At 38.1% G+C, this 15,616-nt stretch overlaps 3 protein-coding genes across 4 annotated transcripts; 2 read left to right on the forward strand and 1 right to left on the reverse strand.

Annotated features, from left to right (window-relative positions):
• The first annotated feature begins 172 nt into the window (after window positions 1-172).
• On the forward strand, window positions 173-3,758 carry lmod3 (leiomodin 3 (fetal)). Its single transcript, XM_005926254.3, has 3 exons — window positions 173-1,390; window positions 1,490-3,097; window positions 3,292-3,758. Exons 1-3 carry the CDS (start codon window positions 1,103-1,105, stop codon window positions 3,337-3,339), a joined length of 1,944 nt encoding a protein of 647 aa, XP_005926316.1. The 5' UTR covers window positions 173-1,102; the 3' UTR covers window positions 3,340-3,758.
• Window positions 3,759-5,307: 1,549 nt separating this feature from the next.
• LOC102292769 (PRA1 family protein 3) lies at window positions 5,308-9,684 on the reverse strand. The gene is made up of 3 exons (XM_005926255.3): window positions 9,411-9,684; window positions 8,302-8,519; window positions 5,308-6,790 (listed from the first exon to the last, which is right to left on the reverse strand). Exons 1-3 carry the CDS (start codon window positions 9,590-9,592, stop codon window positions 6,615-6,617), a joined length of 576 nt encoding a protein of 191 aa, XP_005926317.1. The 5' UTR covers window positions 9,593-9,684; the 3' UTR covers window positions 5,308-6,614.
• Window positions 9,685-10,549: 865 nt separating this feature from the next.
• Window positions 10,550-15,549, forward strand: LOC102293078 (NEDD8-activating enzyme E1 catalytic subunit). Of its 2 annotated transcripts, none has more exons than XM_005926256.2 (18): window positions 10,550-10,637; window positions 10,740-10,778; window positions 11,406-11,529; window positions 11,680-11,760; window positions 11,882-11,964; window positions 12,069-12,149; window positions 12,258-12,301; window positions 12,381-12,445; window positions 12,707-12,862; window positions 13,539-13,641; window positions 13,732-13,842; window positions 13,925-13,978; window positions 14,325-14,361; window positions 14,477-14,558; window positions 14,651-14,751; window positions 14,836-14,899; window positions 14,992-15,046; window positions 15,154-15,549. In XM_005926256.2, the coding sequence occupies exons 1-18, from the start codon at window positions 10,618-10,620 to the stop codon at window positions 15,240-15,242; spliced, it is 1,389 nt and encodes a 462-aa protein (XP_005926318.1). In that variant the 5' UTR covers window positions 10,550-10,617; the 3' UTR covers window positions 15,243-15,549. The 2 variants fall into 2 exon arrangements, with proteins under 2 accessions (XP_005926318.1, XP_005926320.1); XM_005926258.2 differs by having other exon boundaries at window positions 10,582-10,637; window positions 10,740-10,801.
• The last annotated feature ends 67 nt before the right edge of the window (window positions 15,550-15,616 follow it).

Genomic DNA, 15,616 nt, shown 5'->3' on the forward strand with positions numbered 1-15,616 from the left:
AGATGTTGTCATAAAATATTTTCCACTCAAATAAAAGGTGAATAAACATATGTGTGACACAAATATGCCTGCTGTCACTTTCTTTGTGAAGCTTGCACAGTTCTTAATGGTTGAGTTCTGCTAAGAAAAACTTAAAGAAATCAAACTATTTACTGAGAAATTATAATGTTAATGATAATGAATGCTATTCACCAAGAATCATAAGGAGACTAATCCCAGCCTCTTATCTGTCCAACAAACATAGGCTGAAACCAGGCTGTTAGCTAACTGCAAATCAGCTAGCCAGGAAATATCTGTATCCCAGCACTTGTAAAGATTGGTAATTACTTTCATCGTTATTATTGAGATAGTAAACTAGCTCAACATTTTGAGTTACTCCTGAGTAAAATTTAGAAATTTTGAGTTAGTAAGCTAGAAAGCTGATATTTAAAGATATTAACCCAACATTTGCTCGAGTGGGAGAAACAAGTTTTTCCTTACAATAGAAAAACTGCCCATTCAAAAGTGTACAAACAACAAAGGTCTCCTCAATAAAGAAGATAACTGCAAATCTTCACTCTGAAAGGAGTTTTTATGTTTACGTGTGGATGAAAGGCCCAAACATATAGAAAAATATACTACCTAACTGTGGGTTAGGTGTATACAAGGCCTAAAGTGATTGTGATAACGAACCCCTGAAAACAAGCTAACTCTTTTTGCTCATGGTTTGTTTGTTGTGTAACTCTGGGAGGAGCTCTGTTTGCATGGGACATGTTAGCCCTCCCGCTAGGCCTGTAAAAACATCGCACCTGCTGCAGTCAATCCAGCGTTTTCCTTTTGCCTGAAGCAACTGTCATCTCAAAAGATTGTGATGACCAGGGCAGCTGGCAGAAGGGTCTGAAAAAAGAATGTTAGCATGTCTTTCCCCTGTTGGTACCGTAAATATCTTCCATGTAGTTCACAGGGTTTATTTTAGTCCGTGAGGCAGGATCAAACGGTTTCTAGCTAAAGTCAAAGTCAGAGGCTTCCCAGTTTGCTCTGTGTTGAGTCAGAGATTGGATAAAAAGTTGTTTTTTGCCTTGATATCGACAGGAAAACACAACTTTAAAACTTCAGTGCAAATATGTCTAACGGCAGAGACCTTGAGGATCTCAATGAAGAGGACATTGATGAGGATGAAATCCTTGCAATGCTTTCGCCTGAGGAACTTAAGGAGCTTCAGAGTGAGATGGATGTTATTATTGCACCAGACGAGAGTGTACCAGTAGGACAGAGACAGAAGGACCAGACAGAAAAACCACCTACAGGGACGTTTGACCACAGATCCCTAGTTGATTACCTCTACTGGGAGAAAGAGTCTAAACGTATGCTCGAGGAAGAAAGAGTGCCTGCTACTCTCCTGCCCAGTGAGGTAAGAGATAACTCTAGCAAAGGTTCATGTACAATTCAGTTTTTGGTGCATACCATTAATGTCATAGTTCTAATCTTAATGTCCTAATGTACTGTTTAGAAAACCTTGAGGGAGGAATCTGAAAAGAAAGAAAAAGAAGAAAACGCAGGATGTGGCAAATATGAGGTGTATGAAGTCATAGAGGAAGTCACTGAAGAAGAAGCTGCAGATTGTGAAAATGGAGAGGAAATTATAGAGGAGATTATTGAGGAAATTGTTGAAGAAGAAGAAGTTGATGAGAGGGATGAAAAGGACAAAATAATAGATGTGGGAAGAGAGAAAGAGACGAAGCAACTTGTTGAAGTCCAACCTGACAATGTAGAAGAACACGCAGAGCCTCTGGATATCACAGAAAAAGCACCAGGAAAAAATACAACTGACAGTCAGCCTTTCTCAGACACAAAGGAGACTACTGAGACCTTAGCTCTGAAACACAACACTGAAGAGAAAGAAGGAAATAAAAGTACAAAATGTTTGCCTCCCCAAGAGGCTCCAGAGGAGCCAGAAACAGTCGAACCCAATGAGAAGCTTCCAGAGAAAGAAGAGAGAAAAATAGGTAAACTGAAAATCCCGAAGCTTTCACTCAATAATATAAAAATTACATCAAGGCCTTCAGGAAATGATACAAACTTGGAGTCAACACTTGATAAGATCCGCAAAAACAACCCCTCTATCACTGAGGTAAACCTCAACAATATAGAAAACATTCCCAAAGAGATGCTCGTGGACTATGTCAACGCCCTGAAGAAGAATAAATATGTTAAAACATTCAGTTTAGCCAACACTGGTGTCGATGAAAATATTTCTTTCAATCTAGCCAACATGCTACGAGAGAATCGCAGCATTACGACTTTAAACATTGAGTCAAACTTCATAACTGGCAAAGGCATCGTTGCCATCATTCGCTGCCTCCAGTTCAATGAGACTCTCACAGAGCTGCGTTTTCACAACCAGAGGCATATGCTAGGTCATCACGCAGAGATGGAAATCTCTCGCTTGCTCAAGGCCAACAACACCCTTCTGAAGATGGGCTACCACTTTGAACAGCCAGGGCCCAGGATGGTAGTGACCAACATTTTAACAAGGAATCTGGACCGTCAGAGGCAGCTGAGGAAGGAAGAGCAGAGGCAGCAACAGCTAAAGCAGCAGAGGGAGCTGATGCAGATGTATGAGAGCAGTCTCAATCTACCTCCTGGTTTACTTGAGATGCTGGGATACATACCACCCATAGAATTCCTACAGGAGCATGGACTTGCCCCACCCTCATCAGAGCTGAATGCTGTTGTGCAAACACAACACCAGACAGAACAACCAGAGCCCCAGAAGAAGATCAAACACAAAAGCATTCCCAAACAACCCAGTGATGAACCAGCAAACCCATTAAAGGATGTTCAGCTGAGGAGAACTCCAAAAAAACGGGATCCTTTATTCGAGCTGGACCCAAGAGATGATAGAAGATCAGAGAGGGCAAGCTTTCAACTGAGGAAGACTCCCAAAGTGAAGGATACAGGCAGTGCAGGGAATGAGGATGAAACGGCCAACCTGACTGACGTGATCAAGTCTTTAAAACCTGTCCCTCGCAGACGATTACCTCCAAAGGTTGACGTCACACCTCGTGATCAGCTCCTAAATGATATCAAAAAGAGCAACGTGGCTTATCTCAAATCTGTGAGTACCTTAGAATCAGTATTACCTGAAATTACATTTTTTAATTGCTCAAAAAGTGGAACAGTGTTCAAGCTCACAAAACAGAAGAGCATTTATCATAACACTTTCATTTTCTGAAGGTGTTTTAATAGAGCATGCATTGTCCTAAAAAGCAAACTAAACCTGCTGTTCTTTTCCTTTGTTGCTTCTCACAGGTGCCTCTCCCTAAAGCCCTGGAATCAAGTGAAACGAGTCTCCTGTAAGGCGCTGCTGTTTCTTCACCATAGTATTTGTTTTTATTACACATGCTCAGTATTAGTCACTTCACATGAACAGTACAAATTGCTACTGAACTTTAATTACCTAGAGAAAAATACTGGTTAGTTCTGTTTTATTTCAATACGTGATATAGTCTTTGCAAAGTCACAGCAATTATGAACACTGACTACAGCCAAATATTGTGTATTAATTCTACAGTAAAGCGTGTTACCCTTTCATAATTTGAAAGCTCTTCTGAATACAGTGCATGGTTAAGAAGAAAAAGTGTATTCACACAGTATTTGTTCATGATGTCTACATATACAACAATTTCTCTGATCTTTGTGCTTAAAATTAATTAGCAAGCGTGTTTGATTAAATGTTTGTGACTTAATCATTTTGCTATTAAATAATATAAACCTTCCACTCTTTGCTGGGGGATGTTTTTTTAAATTAATTCAACATCACTGGTCACTGTAGAGGTGCCATTAGCTGTAATGCACATCCATCCCGAGGGGATCATTTTTTCATCCTGAAATGAGCGCTGGATATAGAAAATAAAATTACTCATATAATCTGTGTAGTAAATTCATGCCTCCCAGACAGTTTATTCAAAAGATATAAATATCTGCAAAGGTTTTATTTCCCCCACTAATCCTCCATTCAGTAGTCGTTTTTCTCTCTCTTTTTTCAGTAAAATCCTACAGTATACTTTTTGTTTTAGACTTATCTGGAACAAAGTCTGCAACATAAAGTACTTTGCAAAGGCCATTTATTTGAATATAACAAAAATGCCAAAATTAACACAGTTTCAGCTGATCATCTACAAACTGTAAGGTCGGTAGTTCAATCTCTGGCTGCTCAAGGCTGCATGACAAAGTGTCCTTAGAGAGGACACTGAACCACAACTTACTCTCGGATGTGTTCATCATAGTGTCAATGTGAAAGAAAAAAGAACTTAGGTATAGCAAAAAAGTTTGTATGAATATGATGAATAGTAAATTGTATTAAGTGCTTCGAGTGCTCCTGCAGAGTAGAAAAGCACTATATAAGAACCAGTATATTATCATTTACCAATAATTTGGTTTAAAATTGTGCAAGCAGAGGATGAAAGAAGAAGTGGGAAGCTGAAAAAAACTGTCTACAACAGCATGCAAAATTCATGTTCTTAAGAGATTCGGGGAAAAATCCAGGCAAGTCCTGACAGAGGAACTGAGACATTCATGTGGCCGTTCAGTTGATCCATCTGCTGTTTGCTGAAGCTTCATCAGATATCTTCTGAGTGGAAGGGTGGATGTCAAGAAGTCTTAAATAAGGGAGACAGGGAGAAAAGGCTGAGGTATGCAAAATTACACGGGAACTGGACTACAAACCAGTGGCAAAACATCTTGTGCAGGGAATCTAAATTTGAAATTTGGTTCAAATCACTTTCAGTGTCTAAAGGGTGGGGGTGGGAGGGGGCACAACCATGACTGTCTAGAGCCATCTGTAAAACATGGTGGAGAGTCATGGTGCCATGGTTCAGGGCTGCATTTCAGCCAGTGATGTTGGGGATCTTATCAAATTTGTTTCATTTTGAATGCAGGAAAGTACAGTACTGTCAGGTTTTGATCCACTATACATTACCATGTGGAACGCATCTGATTGGCAACAGCCTAATTTTTTATCACAAGAATATTTCCAAACACACAACCAACGTAGTAAAAACACACCTTGATAGGAAAACACACAGAGGATTAGTACCAGACATGATTTGGCCTCTCCAGAGCTCAGACCTCAGCATTAGTGAAGCCATGTGGGATCATCTTGACAGAAAACAGAACAAAAGGCAGCCAACATCCAAAGAAGAGCTTTGGATGGATGTCCCACAAGAAGCCTGGAGATCTATTCCTGAAGACTACTTAATGAAAAACCTTTCATTTTGCCTGTGTTCAGGCATCATAAAGAAAAAAGAAAGAAAGATGGAGACTCTGTTTTTACCTCATATGCTGTATTTGTTTGATGTTTGCACATTTCATGAAATTGCTTCACCCACTTCTTATTTTCCCAGCAAAATATAGATATGAGCGATGGCTTGAGACTTTTGCACAGTACTGTAAATCAAATTACATTTATTTTTATAGAGGACAGCCAAATTTTATTTCTATTCATCACTTTTCAAGAATGGAAATGTCACCAAAAAACATATAACACACACACACACATATAATGCTGCATCCCAAACCAATTAAAAATGAACTGACATTTGAGTAGGTAGCAGTACAAACTGCGTTCAGTGTGCATTTCTGAACAGATCAGTATAAGTATATCAGTATAAAATAATAATTATTGTAACTTTTTTCAGAATTCCATGAGATGTCGACTAATGAACAGGGAAATGTGCTAAAAGTCAGTTGTAAATTTATTTTTTAAAATACATTTCTGCATGCTAAAATAATGACACATCAGAAATAACAAAAATATACATAACATATACTCAAATGATAAAGCTGCACTTGCCATTCATTTTTCCCTATTGCATAGCTGTGAACAGAGGGGATGCACTCAGGCCACCGTGTACAGTCAGAAACTGTATGCACAAATCTTGTGACAAATCGAATATCCACACTGCATTATTATTTTGAGTAAGGACAAGTGACAATGTCTATGCAAGAAGCAAACTTTTTTTCAGCATTCATAAAGCTCCTGCAATGACAAAATTGGAGTTATTGCGGTTTAATAAGCAGTTCACTTGGTGGCAGCGGTGCGTTTTGGTAATCTGGGTCTACTCGGTGAGAATAAAGATAAACGTGCTCATTTTGAGGTAGCAAACTGAAAGGAAATGAATTTTTTTTTTTTTGAACAAATATAACTGGTATCTAATCACTGTTTATTCAGCTCAAACATTCTATTTTATTTGGATTGAATAAATACTTGATTACTGTGTAGAACAAAGTGCACTGTCAACGATGGGGAATCACGTGTCTGTGGACATATTTTGACACAGGAATGCTAAAAACTTTGATCCCAACATCCAATCCATACAATGATTGTGCGAACCCTGTTATAATGACATGATTCACCTTTACCCCTTAGATATTGTGAACTCACACAAACATGTAAGAGTATATATTAAACTAAAATGGGTAAAAAAAAAAAAGTGGGAATGAGGGAAAAAAAAAATCTGTAACTTTATTATTATTATAAGGGGCTTAAACTGGAACTTATCAGACAATTCTACAGAAACTTTAATCCATAATGTATGACACTGATTTCTTTTGGCACACTCTTGGCTGCACTCTTACTCCTTCAGTTTGTTTTCAATGAAATCCTGAATCTTATTAATTTTCTCCTCTTGTTGGTCCAGGAGATCCATGATGATGCCCATGGGGGTCTTCTTTAGCCCAACACCTTCAATCTTGTTCTCCAGCCTGTTTTTCATGTTGCGAAGTCTCAAAGAGGCATGGATCAAGATTACTACGGGATAAACAAGAGCAGCCTATTAATATTGTTTCAGTAAGGAGGGGATAGAATACATTTAAGTATAGCAAGGTTAATGTTTTTACTGAAACACATGTTGAAAATTGCCAAAACAAAATGTGATACTCCTGAAACGCAGACATTAAGCAGGTGTTAGGAAAGGTAAATCTTTTATTTCCATGTCAGACAGATACTGAATGCATGACATCAGCTAGTAAATGTGGTCCTGTCAACAACCCATAGCAACGAGTCAACACAAGCAGCAGTGGGCACTCCTCCTGGGAAGAATCAAACTGCCTCATCTGTCTGCCACAATGTTAGAGCTGCTACATTTGCTCGAGGAACCTAACCCACCAATTATCTGAACCACTCTGCTGATGGTCAGAGTCTAAAAATATTTAGAGAGAAGTAGCCTGTAATACTGACTTTATTTTACAATCAGCGTCAACAGGAAATGCGCATCAGCAATTCTGCACATACTGTTCAAATGCTTCAGTGACTCATCGCCACTCTCCCTGGCAGTTTTCATTGCATAACATTAGCCAGATGTTAGCAATATACTATAGGGAACGGTCTCAAGTCTGTACAAGTTGCGAAGTTCGAAAAGGTTCTTAATGTAACAAAGTTAGCACGTTTCCCTTTCAATTGTCAAGAAACTGAGAGTGAACCAAAGAAAATTCCAAGCTTGATTAATCAGAATCTGAATACTTTTATAATCCCTAAGGAATGATTTTATGAGGAAAACTGCTCTATTAATGATATTAATTATCATAGAATGAGTCACTATTTTTTTTATATAAAATGACTAAGAGCTCAATTAATTCCAATATTATAAATTACAGGATATACTGTGTTTTATTTTTAAAGTGAGTAACCAGTGTAACAGATAAAATCAGGTTAACATTAGAAAGAAATTCACAATATCTTTATTGGGAAGATTTCAATCAGAGCTACTCCTAATAGCCAGAATTTTTCTGTTGTATATACACTAACAAATATTCTTAGATACACAGCAGTCAGGCATAACATTATGACCACCTGGCTAATAGCATTTGCTGATCTGTTGAGGCCCTGACTTTAGGCCCTGAAGTTGTGTTATGGTATCTGGCACCAGGTGTTTGCAACAGATCCGTTAGCTCACTGGCTAATGCCTTTTGATCGACAAGTTATTGGCCAGTCAGCATATCCTGGATGCGCTTCCTTTCCTTTCTTAGAATGCCCCATGGAGCAAAAAGCAGGTGACTTGTGAGTCTTTTGAATTTCAATACTGATGCTTTCTCTGCTACATGCGCTGAAAGTATTAGTAACCACTGAATTTGGAGCACATTCTGCTGGACAAACTGTTTAATGAAACTATTTCTAATTAACCCCAAGCTAAAACAAAAACAATAATTAACTGACGCTATAATCAAAAAGTAGTGTACTTGTAGTGTTGTGCTGGGTGTTGACAAATTATCCAACATGGTGAATATCAAAATTAATGGAAAATGCTTGTGTAATATACTTACAGAGCAAAGGAAAGGTGAGTCCAAAGATGAAGACCATGACTCCACCACAGAGTGAAAGCAGAAAGTAGCTGGTGACCATGACACCAATGACAAACAGAGTGGGGTTCTTCCTTTTGAAGTTCTTGATAGTGGCCTTATTTTCTCCTGCCCAGACTGATCCTGCAAAGACCAGTGCCACCACAGCTCCACCCAGGAACATGCCAAATGGATTCATGAACCTGAATATTGGAACACACACACACAAAGGAAACTGAAATGCTGTGCATTAATTTCACTACATATATAGTTGTGGACAGAAGTTTACATACACTCATCATTAGCATGAATGTCAAGATAATCTGGGCTTGTAACGATTTATTTGAACTGTTCTTTTTTCCAGACTGGAATCATTGTACAGCAAACATCATTACTCCATCCTAAAAAAATAAATAAATGTAACAGTTGAAAGAAATTATTAAAAACTTAAAATGACAGTGACATTCATGCTCATAATGAGTGTATGCAAAAATTCACATAGACACATATCATATATATAATTTAAAATACATTTAAACAGCACAACCTGCTGGTGGTGGCAAAAATTAGTAACTACCACTTTGCTGTACACCAAAAGCGGCAAGGCCTGCAAGAGGATGTCGACTCACGATTTCCACTACATCATCCTGCATTCAAAGCAGCAGCTTGTATGCAGGAAACGGCAACAATGTTGGGCGGCCGATGGTCAAATTTAGCATAACTTTTAAATAAGTTTAATTTTACACAAGTTTTTACTGGATGTGTACGACATGCGTACAGTATAAAGCACCAGCTCAGCATTTAGGCCATCTAAAAACTTACTTCCTCTGAATGTTTTAAATGTTGGAAAGAGAGGACTTGTAGGCCAAAAGAGGTTAAAACATCTATATGGCTAGTGACCATCTGACGACTGGAAAGATAGAAAAGAGCTTCACCGTATTAAACATTAGTAAACATAGCAACACAGTGCTAAATGCAACAAAAATAGCCTGTGTGGTCACAATGGGTGTGGATAAAAGGTATGCAAGAGAATTAAGCTCAGAGCAGCAGATGCTGGCCTGTCTGCGTTAGCCTGCTGTCAACCCAGGACTCACCCTACAATGAGGAAAACCACCATAGCCACGGCGAAGTAATTCGTCTGGTAGTACATCAGATTGCTGATCACTCTGTTGTTCCACTTTGCTAAGTCTCCGAAATCGGGCTTGCCGAATCGGTCCGTTCCGGGGAAAAAGTCGTCCCACGGTCTGAGGGGTGCGAGCTCCATTTTGGCTGCCATATCTTCGGCGTGTCGTTAAGCGACGCAAACAAACACAACACCACAGCACACGCTGCGTAATATTTTGACAGGTCAGCTGATCACGTCAGCGGCCTGGAGGAGGTTGCAGTCCGAAAAGAGAAACGCTCTCGCGAGACTTTAAACGAGGCTCAGTCTGTAGCGGGTGTTAACGGGTTTAGGACTTGTGTTTATAAAGCGCAGCAGTGGCATTTAAAAAAAAAGATAATTTTATTTTTGATTAGTTAGTACTTAATACCAAAATTTTAATTAAATTATTAATACAATATATCCCTTTTGCTTTGCTGTTTTGTCATCTTCCTTTATATTTATATAATTATAATCTTATTTAAATATATTTCTGTTCTGAATTTTGTTTTTTTTCAGTGTTTAGTTAAATTCTTTAGTTTTTCTATTATCTGAGTCCACTGTAATCAGGGACATCACCAACGGGGTCAGAGAGGGCACTGGCCACCCCCCAAAATTTGCTGCCTCCCCAGTGCAGCGGCCCTGACTGTTTTAACATCCTTTTCTCAGTCGATTAATAAGTTCTAATCTCTATTTTACTACGTGCATTCTCTCTATTGTTTGCTATAGCAATAATAATAATAATAATAATAATAATAATAATAATAATAATAATAATAATAATAATAATTACTAGGAAAAGAAACAGATTTAATGTAGGCTAAAACCACAAAAATATTGCATTGTTTTAAATAGTGTACACGCTCTTTGGCAAATGCGGCATTTGTAATGTCCTTTGTCTCAAATTGTGTTCAAATTATGAAACACAGAAAGAGAAGAAGAAGACATCACTGAATATTGCTATTCACTTATGGATAATTATTATCTCTATATATGGCTCTTCAAAGACATGCAGATATCACATATGTGTAGGGAAGGAACCTAATTTCTGAACCAGGAGAATTATATACATGTATGCGCAGTGAGGAGTCGGGGCTGCGGCGCAGCTTTGACACTCGTGAATACAGTAGTCTCAATCGAGGACATGGGACCCTGAAAGTATGGCGGATGCCGAGGAGCCGTAAGTCGTAATTGATGGAAATTATTATTTTAACGTAGTTAAATGCCGCCCCTTTGTCAGCAACCCAACATGCCTAAAGACAGTTTTATTTTTTTCTTTCAGGGAGAAGAAAAGAAGGCGAATAGAGGACCTAACTGAGAAGTTAGTGACGAATCTAAATAAAGGTCTCTGGCAGCAGGTTTGCGTTGCTAAGTGAGCAGCGACTGCTGGGCCAGCAGATATGATCAAATCAAACATTTTACCATGCACGCAGGACTTACTAACCCACCATTATATGTTTCTATAAATCATCCATGTGAAACGTGAATCCAGTTAAAGTCTAGAGTTTATTGCAAGGGTCGAAGTTGCATTGCTCAAATCAGCTTTCTTGCAAGACCTATTCGGTCTGTTACAGCCTTGTGTCTGCTTCATATCGCATGCATTTTGCTTGCAACCCCTATATTTTTCTATATATATCTATCACCCCTCACCTGGGTAATCACTGTCCTTGTAGTTAAATGCAACATGGATATGCAATCTTGAGACACTGATAGAGACCACTTATTATGTGTTCAACAACAAGCCTATACAGGAAATATAAGTGCTGTAATCTTAATGCTTTAGTAGATTGAGACCTGCTTTATGACTTTTATCTCTATCAGGTTTCTTAATATGAGAGTCCTATTCATTTTGGCTGCTCTTTTTAGTCTTGAGATAAGTTAGAAGAAGTGTAAGCATAAATTGTGTTGTAATACAAGTCCAGTGCATCTTGTTGTGTTGTTTGCCCAGAATGGCTGTAGATAGTGGACACAGAGATGGTGGCTGCGATTGGGATGGTCGTTGGAATCATGTGAAGAAGTTTTTGGAGCGACCTGGCCCGTTTACGCATCCTGACTTTGAGCCAAGCACTGAGGTTACATGGAAATGTTTTTTTATGTGCATGCGTCTTGTATTTGACTGAATAAGCCAAACAAGATAAGGCTATAGCTGCACTGTGAGGTTAGAGGGTTTTTAAAAATCTTAAATACCATTCTTTAAATATATAATATTTTTTTCATACCAGTCCCTGCATTTTTTGTTGGAAACATGCAAGATTCTGGTGATCGGAGCAGGAGGACTTGGTTGTGAGCTGCTGAAAAATCTGGTAGGAAATAGCAAGCTTGAATGCACGTTTTGTTAAGGTTCATCATCAAGTGTAAATTGAACAAATGCAAAGTCTTTTTAGTGGTTTAAATAAGTTCTTACATAGTCTTTCTTTGCTTGAGGCCTTGTCTGGGTTTCGCCTCATTCACGTGGTTGATATGGATACTATTGATCCGTCCAACCTCAACAGGCAGTTTCTTTTCAGGTAGGTTTTTAGCTTTTTTAAATTTCACCATGGTTTAATACCACACAAGTACTGATTATGCACAGTGTTTCATATATAATCAAAACTGACGTGTCTCTATTTAGACCCAACGATGTTGGACGACCAAAGGCGGAAGTGGCTGCTGACTTTATTAACAGCCGTGTCCCGGGTTGTAAAGTTGTTCCGTATCCTTTTATTGACAATTTTCTTTAAAAACAACACGGACTCTGTTTACAATATATGACATTTACTGTGTGCTGCTATCATGTTATCACCTTATAAAAGATCTGCAGTCACTTTAAAAAGATCCAAGACTGTGACGAGTCTTTCTACAGGCGTAAGTGTGCTTTTCTTATAACGTGTAAACTTTAGCAGGTCTTACTAAATAGACGCCTGATAGTTTATTTTATTTTCAGAGTTCCACATCATCGTTTGTGGACTGGACTCCATCATTGCCAGACGCTGGATGAATGGGATGCTGGTACAAAATATAAATTAGTTGCAGTTTGTTTTTTGTTTTTGTTTTTTTTCCTTCAGGTTTTTCTTTACTCCCTTAAAGGGAGCAGCCAAAAGAAAGAGAGGAATAATAGTTATTTAAGAATTAAAATAGTGTGTTATTCAAATTTTTAAGTACATTATGAGATAGTGTCATACTTTGTCAATGCTGCACCGTGTATGCTTTCTCTTCTGCTGATAAAACAGATTTATGTGTGCAATTTATGATTGATTTGACCTTTTATAGATCTCCCTCCTGAGCTATGAAGACGGAGTCCTGGATCCTAGCTCCATCATCCCGCTCATTGATGGAGGGACAGAGGGCTTTAAAGGAAATGCTCGTGTCATTCTGCCGGGAATGACTGCATGTATTGACTGCACTCTGGAGCTGTATCCGCCACAGGTACTGCTCCCTTTCCTACAGATATTGATTTTCTGGTTTCACCTTAAAGATTTGTATATATTTTTCTGTTTTTAGTGTGCTCTGTGACAGAATTTTCTGCCAGCCTATTAACTTTTTACAAAGTTACATCTGGTGCTGTGTTGAGTGTGTCTGGGTGTGAAAAAGCAGTTGTGGGGAACAGGTGGTCCCTAATATTCCAATCTGCAGCAACAGCTGTTTGTTTGTTGAGGCTGAAAAGAACTATTTTAATTTGGAGAAAACTGTCACTTACATTCAGAGGATATAAAAAACAGCACTTAAGTAAGGTAAATAGAGATTTAATGGTTAAACTGATGGTTTAACGGTTAAACAGCTGGTAGCTAACAGTTTTTGACAATGTAGCTGTCTTAGTGTTGCATAGCGCATTTTAATCCTCGTATGCTTTTACTGATACTTGAAGTTTATTTTTGTTATAAGTCTTACTTACTTACCGGTGTGTTTTATGTGTTTTACCTCTTCATGTCTTTCTAATGGTATATTTTTATCTTTGTAAAATCATTCTTCTTTAGTGGACTACTAAATATGTCCTGGCTATTCTGAATTCGCTTCATAGTACCAGGCCCATAGTAACAGCTTATAATGATCCTTTCAATGACTCGTTTTTGCATAGCATTAAATAAACATTTGTGATCCACAGATTAATTTCCCCATGTGCACCATTGCTTCAATGCCAAGGCTGCCAGAACACTGCATCGAATATGCCAGAATCTTACAATGGCCCAAAGAAAAGCCATTTGGAGGTACGCTAATATATTGACTTGGTAACCAGTAACACGTCATATAACCTGCCTTTGTTAAAATGAATACTAAGAACATGGGTTGTCTAATAGAAACAAGCTTAGATGGAGACAATCCAGAGCACATCCAGTGGGTGTTTGATAGATCCAAAGAAAGAGCAGCAGAGTTTAACATTACAGGAGTGACATACAGACTGACTCAAGGTGAGCCTGGGAATCATTTGTTCAGCTCTATTGTGCTACATTTGAATTGTTATTAAAGTTGTATCTGTTTCTTATGTCATAGGTGTCGTGAAAAGGATCATTCCTGCTGTGGCTTCGACTAATGCTGTTATTGCTGGTATGAAAGTCTAACTTTTTAAGCTGGTAGCAGTGAAAGTGTTGTAATGTCTGGTGATGTAAAAGCAGCAAACATTCCTTAATTAAACATGCAGTTGTTAAAATGATGGTATTGGGAGATGTAGCACTTGAAAAATGGTGGACATTTTTTAAACAACGTGTTTTGGTTTTTGAAACATATTTAGATTTGCAGCTAACAGACAGCTAATTGCTCTGCAGTTTTTAATACTGTGATCATTTACTACTGTACTTGGGTAGCTTGTTAACCTTAGATGCTAACTTTGCAGCTTAACTCGTTCACGTTTCATTCATTCACTTCTTTTGTTTTCTGTTTCTGTTCTTCGTAGCTGCCTGTGCAACAGAAGTTTTTAAGATTGCTACGAGGTTGGTTGTAAAAAGACATTTTGAGCCATTTATTGTAGTTAGCTGTTGATATATTTCTTTCTATTTTTCTCAACATAAACATCTCTTATTGTTTTTTGTTGTTTTTTTTTACCAGCGCCTATATCCCTTTGAATAATTACATGGTCTTCAATGACGTGGATGGACTGTACACCTACACATTCGAAGCAGAGCGAAAGGTTTGTTTTAGCTGTAACTGGCTTTTTGCCAGCTGTGTAATGTATGCTCACCGAGAATATTCAGTGTAATCTAAATTTTCATTGATTGACAGGAAAATTGCTCAGCTTGCAGCCAGGTGCCTCAAGATCTCCAGTTCCCTCCTTCTGCCAAATTACAGGAGGTTTTAGAGTACCTGACAGAGAACGCCTCTTTGTGAGTACTCAGGAAGAACATTCTGCTCTCGGATTTTTGACACAAATAATGATCGCATTAAGATTTATTTCATTTCTTTCCCAGACAAATGAAATCCCCTGCTATCACCACAACTCTGGAAGGAAAGAATAAGACGCTGTATTTGCAGGTAATGTATTAAACCAATTCTGGAAGGGAAAAAAAAAATTCATGACTTGTATTATACACCACAGGTAACCTAGGATTGTATTTTTATTCTAGTCTGTTAAATCCATTGAAGAACGAACCAGGCCAAACCTCTGCAAAACTTTAAAAGGTAATAAGAAGCTGATAAGCTCAGATTCTTAGAGACCATTAAAAGTTGCATCTATAACATGTGAATCATGCTTGTGTAACAAGTCTTTTTTTTTTTTTCTGATGTAGAGCTGGGCTTGTCAGATGGACAGGAACTGGCTGTAGCTGATATCACCACACCCCAGACGGTCCTCTTCAAGCTCAATTTTACAGCTTGAACCTCCATTACTACAAGCAGCACTGATGCAACTGGATGCAAACTGGTCTCATAACAAAGTTACTGGGACTTTTCAGTAGCACATTTGATATAATAATGTAAATATGATCAGTAAGTTCTCACTTGTCAGATAGTGTTGATGCTATATGAATATGGCCATTAAATAACATTGTTTTTCTATTAGTAATGTTGTTTACTACTTTGTCAGTTTGTCCTGTGTTGACCTACCCTGTAGCTACTTCCCCATCAAATTAAATAAAAATAATGATGTGCACTATACTCTAATAAAGTTTTATTATCATGTGAGACTACAGTTTCATCTCATTTATTTGATTTAGAAGTAAATGGCATTTTCTTTGGCAGCTTCTGGGTTTT

The sequence above is a fragment of the Haplochromis burtoni genome, unplaced genomic scaffold (assembly GCF_018398535.1).
Source record: "Haplochromis burtoni strain Fernald_Lab_line unplaced genomic scaffold, NCSU_Asbu1 Contig_91, whole genome shotgun sequence".
Lineage (NCBI taxonomy): Eukaryota > Metazoa > Chordata > Actinopteri > Cichliformes > Cichlidae > Haplochromis > Haplochromis burtoni.

Coding starts and splice junctions, on each gene's coding strand:
- lmod3 (XM_005926254.3), top strand. CDS start 1,103: ATGTCTAACGGCAGAGACCTTGAGGATCTCAATGAAGAGGACATTGAT. Junction 1,391..1,489: donor CTACTCTCCTGCCCAGTGAG/GTAAGAGATAAC, acceptor TGTACTGTTTAG/AAAACCTTGAGGGAGGAATC. Junction 3,098..3,291: donor ACGTGGCTTATCTCAAATCT/GTGAGTACCTTA, acceptor TGCTTCTCACAG/GTGCCTCTCCCTAAAGCCCT.
- LOC102292769 (XM_005926255.3), bottom strand. CDS start 9,592: ATGGCAGCCAAAATGGAGCTCGCACCCCTCAGACCGTGGGACGACTTT. Junction 8,520..9,410: donor GTGGTTTTCCTCATTGTAGG/GTGAGTCCTGGG, acceptor TCCAATATTCAG/GTTCATGAATCCATTTGGCA. Junction 6,791..8,301: donor ACTCACCTTTCCTTTGCTCT/GTAAGTATATTA, acceptor TTTATCCCGTAG/TAATCTTGATCCATGCCTCT.
- LOC102293078 (XM_005926256.2), top strand. CDS start 10,618: ATGGCGGATGCCGAGGAGCC. Junction 13,843..13,924: donor GACATACAGACTGACTCAAG/GTGAGCCTGGGA, acceptor CTTATGTCATAG/GTGTCGTGAAAAGGATCATT. Junction 14,362..14,476: donor GTTTTTAAGATTGCTACGAG/GTTGGTTGTAAA, acceptor TTTTTTTACCAG/CGCCTATATCCCTTTGAATA.